Raw genomic sequence first — 10,000 nt, forward strand, 5'->3', positions numbered from 1 at the left:
CAATTCTCAAAAATTCTAGAAAAACTATTCAATAACAGATTAGACAAATTCATAGATAAACATAAATGACTTTCTGACAGTCAATACGGATTCAGATCAAACAGTTCAACATCACTGACATTAATTTAATCAATCGAGGGAATTACAAACGCTATAGACCACAAACAGTATGCAGTTGGAGTATTCATTGATCTTAAAAAAGCTTTCGACACAATCAATCATAACATATTAATCAATAAACTGGAACGGTATGGGATCTGGGGGGTAGCATTGCACTGGGTGAGAAGTTATTTAAGAGACAGGAAACAATTTGTGAAGTTGGGAGAGTATTCATCGTCATGCTTGGACATTGCTTGTGGCGTCCCCCAAGGGTCAGTATTGGGTCCGAAACTGTTTATTCTTTATATAAATGATATTTGCAAGGTATCAAAAACATTAAAATTAGTACTATTCGCAGATGATACAAATATTTTTTGTTCTGGGGGGAATTTAAAGGAGCTACTGGAGATGATTACTTCAGAAATGTGCAAATTAAAAAGATGGTTTGACAAACAAATTATCATTAAACCTAAGCAAAACTAACTACATGTTATTTGGTAATTATAAAATGAATACTCAAGTACAGATACAGGTAGATGGTGTAGACATTGAAAGAGTTCATGAAAATAAGATTCTTGGTGTGATAATTGATGATAGAATAAGCTGGACATCTCATATAAAAAATGTCCGAAATAAACTGTCAAGAAGCATTTCAGTACTGAGTAAGGCAAGACACGTTCTGGACCATAAATCACTCCACACTCTCTACTGTTCACTGCTTTTACCATATTTAAATTATTGTGCGGAGGTTTGGGGCAATACTTATAAATGTAGACTACAATCACTATTAATATTGCAAAAAAGAGCCATAAGGTTAATTCATAATTCCGGTTATAGAGATCAGACAAATTCATTATTCTTAAAATCAAAAACATTAAAATTCACGAATCTGGTCCACCTTCTAACAGCACAAATAATGTATAAAGCAAATAACAACCTACTCCCTGGGAATATTCCAAAAAAAAATTTGATAGAGATGGGAGTTATAATTTGAGGGGGGAGTTAAATGTAAAACATCTTTGTGTACGTACAACGTTAAAAAGTTTTTGTATTTCTATATGTGGAGTGAAGCTGTGGAACGGATTGAGTGTGGAGCTAAAGCGGTGTCCAAGCATGACCCAGTTCAAAAAGCGGTATAAAAACATGGTTTTCACCAGGTACGAGGAGGAAGAAGGGCTTTGACAGTCACCAGGTGTTTTCACGGATTATTTGTTTATTTACATTATTTGTTTTCTATTGTTGGTAAATATGTAAATACGTAAATAAATTTGATTTAATTAAAAAAATATTATATTAATATTGAAGTTAACTGTAGATTATTAATTATTAATCTCTGAGTATTGGAGAAGGGGTAGGATTAAATAAGCTTATGCTTCTTCCTACTCCTTTTCGGACATGTTAAGTTAATAGTGTTTTTTTCTTGTTTTTAGTTTTTAGTTTTTTGTTGTTATAACTATTTTCTTTTTGATTTTGTCTTTGCTATTTTAATTTGTTCACATGTTCGAAATAAAGCTTTCATATCATATCATATCATGATGAAGAGAAGAGCCCTGTCCATCATTCCTGATGACAACATTTGACAACATTGACATTCCTGATGACAACAAGCCCTTGTCTTGGCTTTTTCTCGCTTTGGAAAAAGCATCTGTGCACACACACACACACACACACACACACACACACACACACACACACACTCACACTCCCAGAGTGAGAAGGAACAGCGCTTCTTCTCCTCCAAAGCCCTCTGCCTATCAGTAGTTGTAAAACCTTTGTTTATCACATGAGAGTATCCTTCTCTGCATTCTTGTCATTCACACAGTTTTCAGTAAACATTGTCACATCGTTATTGTATTTCAGAATTTTTTTACGACACACACACACACACACACACACACACTATTCACCATTACAGTATAACAGCGTTTACATGTACTGTATTTATGCTCCACTATGTCTGACTTCATTCATTCCTGGACGTGAATATGTACACATAGACCAGGGAATGTGCTAGAAAGGTTTGTAGTGTAGAGTAGAGTAGGGCAGAGGAAGGAGAGAAGTATGTATGTCTTACCACTGCAGGGGAGTTGACCACTGCCAGGTTGTAGCCATAAAGCATGGAGCTGCCAAAGGAGGTGAGGAATGCTACCGCTAACAACGATGAGGTCAGCTGCTGCACACAGAGAGATGGGGGGGGGGGGGGGAGAGAGAGAGAGAGAGAGAGAGAGAGAGAATGAATGTTTACATTCTGTGCTGAGTTCAAGCGATTGACAGTAATCCTTGCCTAGTGTAGAAAGGACAGTATGACCTTTATCAATACCTGGCAGAGAAGATAACAAGTAACCTTGTAATCATGAACATCTTGCCTTGCAATGTGCACGTCGCTGGTTGGACAACAATATCTGCTAATGATGGTTTGCTAATGCCTTCCCCTGACAACTTAACCACTCAAAGTTCATGCCTAATACTACACAATTTAATTAGGAGACTGTGTTGCAATTACTAGGTGAAATATAGGCATAAAACACACAGGAATAAAGACCAGAATGCACCATATCTCATCAGAGTAATCGGTAGATTAATGAACTAGTAGGAAACAGACATTTTTGCATCCACTGGCAATCCAAAGAGATAACGTTATAGATGATATTAGTTTTAAATGGAAAATCAACCTATCTTGGTGACAGACATTACCAAGATACAAGCTACAAGATCTCATTCCACTGCTATGCGGACGACACCCAGCTCTACCTGTCAATCAACACTGACGACCCCACCGATCTGAAGCGCCTGATGGACTGCCTCCGCGATGTGAAGGAGTGGATGGCCCAGAGCTTCCTACAGCTGAATGAGAGCAAGGGGGAAATCCTCCTCATCGGCAACACCACCGCCATCACTCAGCTCAGCACCAACATGGGAAGCCTGTCCAGCCTTGTCAGACCACATGTCAAGAACCTCGGTGTCATCTTTGACTCCGAGCTTAACCTTGACCGACAAGTGAACTCCGTCGTGAAGGCATGTTTCTACCAACTACGCATCATAGCCAAGATCAAGTCCTTCCTCACCCCCAGCGACCTGAGGAGGGTCGTCCTCATGCTAATCTCATCTAGGCTCGACTACTGCAACTCACTCTATGCTGGACTTCCTGATAAGACCATCTACCGCCTGCAGCTAGTCCAAAATGCCGCTGCCAGGCTGGTGTCAGGCACCAAAATGAGGGACCACATCTCCCCTGTCCTCATCTCCCTTCACTGGCTCCCAGTGAAGAAGAGAGTGAAGTTCAAAATCTGCACCGTTGTTTTTAAAGCTCTCAACAGTCTCTCCCCACCCTACATCAAGGACCTCCTGGACCAGTCTACCTCCTCAAGGCCCAGGCTCAGGTCCGACGCCCAACTCAGCCTGAGGGTCCCCGCACCAACCTCAAGAGGAAGGGTGACCGTGCCTTTGCGGTGATAGCACCGACCCTGTGGAACGCGCTCCCTTCTGCCATCAAGTTTGCCCCCACTCTGGACTCCTTTAGAGCCAAGTTAAAAACCCACCTCTTCCGAAATGATATTCCCTAAGTCTACTCCCTATTTGTTGTGAATTGTATGCCTGAGATTTACGTTTAAGTTGTCTGTGTCTGATTGCTTTCTGTGTTCCTTGTCTTTGTCTTTATCTGTTCCTTTACCCGGGCTGCGCCCCGGGCCGATGTAAAAGTTGGATGGGGGGCGCATTATAAATAAAATTAACAATTAACAATTAACAGACAGTTCAACCATCTGTTTCTATTTGAGGCCATGATGATGATATTCAATCTGGGGTCAGGAGGTGTGAACCACATAGGGACGTGCATTTGGCGCACACTTAGGTCAGGTCAGGGAACCTCACCCAAACTTAATTTAGGTGCTACTAAGTGGTAAGATGCAGTCAATTATACTCTCTCTCTCTCTCTCTCTCTCTCTCACACACACACACACACACACACACACACACACACACACACACACACACACACACATACAGACAGACAGACAGACAGACACACGTGAGAAAGGTTGTGTGGACTTTGTCTCGTGACATCTTCAGAGGAGAGAAGGAGAGGGTGTGGTTCAATAAAGCATCATTATTCAATTACATATCAGTGGTTATATGTCGGCCTATTAACTACAACCTTATTGTGGCTATAGCAATTGGACCTTTGTGTAATAATAAAATGCATGAAAAATAAATCTACATTACAAAAAATATAAATACATTTGACCTGTGTGACAACATATGGGGACAGATCAAATACTGTGGCATAGGCCTGACATTGCTCAATTGAAACTAAGTTTACAGGATATTCTCAGATACATGTTCCAGTTCTGATTCCGTTTTGTGGTCGACAATGACTATCTTGATTTCAGGAAAGCACCTCATTTGACAGTGGCCTATTGTTGCCCATGGCACCCACGTTTACCAACTATATTACAACAGCAGACAGAAATCAAGACACGCAGGTCAGGAAACATCATAGGTCCGGGAAAACGAAGAATAAATGATTAGCAATTCTAAAACAGACCATAAAGTAGTATCAGTAGTCAATTATGAACAACTTACCGTCGTTGCTTTCCCGGACGACGTTATCAAAACTTCTTCAGCCATTGAGGAAAGTTTCATTAAATAGTTCCACTGAAACTTTGGGTTTATGAAAGTAAACGCTACTCAAATTACTTTTTGTCATGAACCCGCCGCCGGCATCACCGCAAAGCTCATGTTGAACAGGCAGGCATGGTGTTGGTTCAGAGTCAGACAGGATGGCCCCACTACAAGTTGTACTGAAGGACGGCCTTTGCGATAATCTGCAGCGTGCCGGTCCTCTCCTCCTTCTCCCCCCTCCTCCTCCTTCCCCTCCCAGGAAGCAATGCCTTCCGCACCGACCAGTGTCATCACATGATGGTGAGCAACGTGATTCCAAGAGAAAGACTGCTGAAATCAATTAACTAACTGAATTTACAAAAGCCTGGCAGAGAGCCAGGACAGAGGGCTGGGGGAGGCAGAGGGAGGTGGACAAGGCTACGGTGGGCCTACCAAATACCAATAGATAGATAAAAGCAGGGTGAGAGATCACACTGCTCCTACAGGTTGAACAGGTTGATAGGGACAGGGTGGACAAGGGCCTGTAGGGGCAGGTTGATAGGGACAGGGTGGACAAGGGCCTGTAGGGGCTCGGGCTGAAAACCGGTTGGGCCGTTGGCCTGGGGCCCGCGCTGGACACCAGTCCGGGGCTCAGTCTGGATGACGTTGTGAACAAGGACGGTAAAACCATGTCACACAAGAAACTAACTGTGGGAAAAGATGTCTTTAATACAATAACAATGTGACAATGTTTACTGAAAACTGTGTGAATGACAAGAATGCAGAGCAGGATACTCATGTGATAAACAAAGATTTTACGACTACTGATAAGCAGAGGGCTTCAGAGGAGAAGAAGCGCTGTTCCTTCTCTCTCTGTGACAGTTATGTCTTCTTTGAGTTGAGCCTACCACAGCCAACCCCAGGACAAACCGCCCACTGATGTTATAAACCTATAAATATGGTCAACAGACACTGCCCCAGTTGAGCCATTGTACTGAGAAGCCCATTTTTGTTGGCCGGACAAACGCTCCTTCTTGCAAGAATTGAAATAAATACTCTCAATGATTTGATAAGTCTCAGTCTCCTGGTTACAAAGTTTACTATTCTGTGTATTTGAATCTGACACTAACAAAAGGCATTGAGGTGTATGATCAATACAAATGTAAAATCAACTCACCAAAGCTTTGATTTATACTTAAAAGAGAGGGGAATGCCACACATTAAAAACACAAATGGCTTAAAATGGTTAATATAAAGCATCATATCTACAGTTTCACTTAAGTTTAAAATACTTGACAACTATGCCATATCCAATTCAAGATAGTTGGAAACAGATTGCTGATGTCCAAATACCATGGCATCATATATCTATATGCATGTGTGTATGTGCCTTGCCATGTGAATAGCTGTACAGGAAGTAGAATTGCAGTTTTATTTATTCCTTCCATGTCCTCCAATTAGGGGAGGGTAGGGGTTGGGGGCTGCTCTATAGCCTAGCTGCTCTATAGCCTAGCTGCTCTAAAGCCTAGCTGCTGCCTATGTGGTTGAGTAAGACATTACTATTGGAGAGAGAGCAAAGAGACAGGACAGGTTCAGTAGGAGAGAATGTGTCAGAGGAGCAGTGGGCCAGACCCATGTCTACAGCAACGGAGGCTGGTGGAGGTAGACATTTGTTGGGCTTATTGTAATGCACGGAATGGAATGAGGAATGGTATTCGGTTGTTAAGTCGTGACGTGTTTCCGGGTCCAAAGTTGATACATTTCTTTGTAAATGCCTCAGTAGTAATAGGCTAATAATTCATTATATTTATATAGCGCTTTTCAAAGACGCTGACAAATATGGGAAAAATGGGAAAGTGCTGTGTCCCTTGTTGTAAAAATAATAAAGGTCCATTTTGGGACCTTTATTATTTTTAGTCTATATTAACGACATGCCAGCAGCAGTGACATCTAGAATGATGATTTATGCAGATGATTCTACTTTACTAGTATCAGGCAAAGACACACATGACATTGAAGAAACTCTCAGTAGAGAACTGTCTCTGGTAAGAGACTGGTTGATTGACAACAAACTATCGATGCACTTAGGAAAGACAGAGTCCATTTTATTTGGCACTAAATACAAGCTTAAGAAAAGTAACACAATCAAGGTACAGTGTGAAGGAAGTATTATCGAATCCCAATCATGTGTCAAGTACTTAGGGGTCTCTCTCGACCAATCTGTCTCTGGGGAGGGAATTGCAGCTACAGTTTTATCTAAAATTGCAAAGAAGCTAAAGTTTTTATATCGCTATACTCGTTTTATGAATTTTAAGATGAAAAAACTCTTAGTAGCAGCTTTAATTCAGTGTCACTTTGATTATGCATGCTCCGCATGGTATAGCGGACTTTCCCAAAAACTTAAGAACAAATTGCAGGTAGCACAAAATAATGTTATCAGATACTGTATATACTTAATGCTCCTCCCAGGACACACATAGGACCCATGGAAATGAAAGAAGTAGGTCTGTTACCTGTAGAGGATCGAGTAAAACAACTAAAACTCAACCATATGTTTGATATAGTTCATAACCGGGCCCCTGAATATATGAACTGTAACATAGATATGGAGAGAAGTATACATAATTATAATACGAGGAAGTATTATGTCATGCAATGTTCCTTTTGTCAAAAGTAAAACAGCAAGAAGCTCATTTTTCTATACGGGGATTTCTTTATGGAACCATCTGCCTCTGCATATTCAGCAAAGCCAAAGCAAAGCCATCTTTAAAACAAAAGTGAAGTCATATTTATGGGGAGAACTAATGGCTCACCCCTAAGAAAGAGAGGGTGTTTCCGTTTTGTTTTGGTTCACTTTATGTTTCCATGTTGTGTGTTTTAATATGTGTTTTTCATGCTGTGTTCTTATACTGTTTTTTATGCTGTTTTATGATGTGATGTTTTGTTTTATTCATTTTATGTTTTATACTGTGTGATGTTTTGTTTTATTCATTTTATGTTTCCATCGAGGACCACTTTGGAAATAAGTGTTTTAAATAATGCTTTCAAGTGCCATCCTCTGGACATTACTTAGTGTCATAATGTGTAAATGATGCTATTTGTAAATTTCCTAATAAAAATCTAATCAAATCAAAGTATGAATAGATCCGAGTCTAAAAAACGATTGAACTGTCATTCTACCACTGTAGTACACTGGTACGTTTGACGTCAGACTTAACAACCGAATTGTGTTTGATACCATTCCTCATTCCATTCTGTGCATTTCAATGAGCGTGTCATCCAATTTCGACCTCCTCCGGTTTGCACTGGACTACACAGATATCTAGTATGAGTGTTCTGAAGACAGTGGCACTAGGCCTTCCCAGGACACCAGAAGAGGCTATCCCATCATGTCTAGTAGAGTATAGTTATATCCTATAACGTCTAGTAGAGTATAGTTATATCCTATCATGTCTAGTAGAGTATAGTTATATCCTATCATGTCTAGTAGTGTATAGTTATATCCTATCATGTCTAGTAGAGTATAGTTATATCCTATCATGTCTAGTAGTGTAGTTATATCCTATCATGTCTAGTAGAGTAGTTATATCCTATCATGTCTAATAATGTATAGTTATGTCCTATCATGTCTAGTAGAGTATAGTTATATCCTATCATGTCTAGTAGAGTATAGTTATATCCTATCATGTCTAGTAGAGTATAGTTATATCCTATCATGTCTAGTAGAGTATAGTTATATCCTATCATGTCTAGTAGTGTAGTTATATCCTATCATGTCTAGTAGTATAGTTATATCCTATCACGTCTAGTTGTGTATAGTTATATCCCATCATGTCTAGTAGAGTATAGTTATATCCTATAACGTCTAGTAGAGTATAGTTATATCCTATCATGTCTAGTAGTATAGTTATATCCTATCATGTCTAGTAGTATAGTTATATCCTATCACGTCTAGTTGTGTATAGTTATATCCCATCATGTCTAGTAGAGTATAGTTATATCCTATAACGTCTAGTAATGTATAGTTATGTCCTATCATGTCTAGTAATGTATAGTTATGTCCTATCACATCTAGTACTGTATAAGAAGCTACTGTATGACAGTATGACAGCTTCAGACACAGACATAGCAACTACGACATGGGGGTCATATGAGTCCCATCAAGGGCAACGTGCAGTTTTGTTAAAAAAAAGAAAAAAAGAATTTGACTTCACATAATACACCATTCATCGAGACATTGTAGACTACTGTGCTGTGCTCCGGCCACTGTACCGAACACTGAGAGAGAGAGAGAGAGAGAGAGAGAGAGAGAGAGAGAGAGAGAGAGAGAGAGAGAGAGAGAGAGAGAGAGAGAGAGAGAGAGTGAGAGGGTGGGTGGGTGTGTGTAGGGGTGGGGGTTGTGTGTGTATGTGTGTGTGTGTGTAATTTCACTTACTGAATCTTTCGTGGCTGCCACTGACTACAGTTTTCTAATTAAATCAAACCTTTTGAGGGCGTTTTCACCTGAATGCCAGCTGCTCACATGGGCATTGTTTGGCAAGAGCTATTTAAGCAGCAGTGTGCGTCACGTTTAAAGCCATGTACCGGTACACAGAGGATCCTGTGGCTCTTATAGGCTGTCTACAATTAAGGCAAACATATTAGGTACAGTTATTTTTTTTAACTCTAGGCTGGGGTCGATCTGACTCTCACTCCGAGCCGTGTTGGCTCTCTGACCTGTGTGTGTGTGTGTGTGTGTGTGTGCGTATGTGTGTGTGCATGCGTGCGTATGTGTGTGTGTGTGTGTGTGTGTGTGTGTGTGTGCGTCTGTGTGTGTGTGTGCGTGTTGGGTGGGGTACTTCTGACTACTTAGACTCACTAACCTTGTTCTAATTCGGTTTAACAGTCGGTTTAACAAATTAAGCAAATTAGTTATTTGGATAGATTTTTTATAGACTAATTAACTCCCATATTCAGCCGATCGTTTGGCCGATTGCAAAAAAAAAAGTATTCTCATCACGCTCAGTCTTACACTGTGCTTCTACAATTAGATTCAGGGCAGCGTGGCTCTCATCAGGGTCATCAGAACCAGTTAAACCAGTCCATTCACCTTCGCTCTCAGACAAATAGTTCCAGGCCCATATTTACAAAGCGTCTCGGAGAATGAGTGATAATCTAGGATCAGTTCTGATACGTTTATTTTTTTTATCATAATGAATAAGATAATATGGACAGGTGGGGGACCTGATCCTAGATAACTCCCACTCTGAGACGCTGTGGGGATACATTCTGCCCTACAGATCTGAGATGACTGGGGAGGTAA

At 40.5% G+C, this 10,000-nt stretch overlaps 1 protein-coding gene across 1 annotated transcript in view; it reads right to left on the bottom strand.

The window, feature by feature from the left end:
- slc2a15a (solute carrier family 2 member 15a) overlaps positions 1-4,725 on the bottom strand; it is a gene marked incomplete at both ends in the record, with an annotated part of 16,301 nt that extends 11,576 nt beyond the window's left edge. The window contains 2 exons of the mRNA XM_080530846.1: positions 2,174-2,272; positions 4,681-4,725. Of these exons, the coding sequence (XP_080386972.1) occupies positions 2,174-2,272; positions 4,681-4,725 (144 nt within the window). The remainder of the gene's footprint in view (positions 1-2,173; positions 2,273-4,680) is intronic.
- Positions 4,726-10,000: the final 5,275 nt, after the last annotated feature.

The sequence above is a fragment of the Nansenia antarctica genome (genome assembly GCF_963989245.1).
Source record: "Nansenia antarctica genome assembly, chromosome: 1".
Taxonomy (NCBI): domain Eukaryota; kingdom Metazoa; phylum Chordata; class Actinopteri; order Argentiniformes; family Microstomatidae; genus Nansenia; species Nansenia antarctica.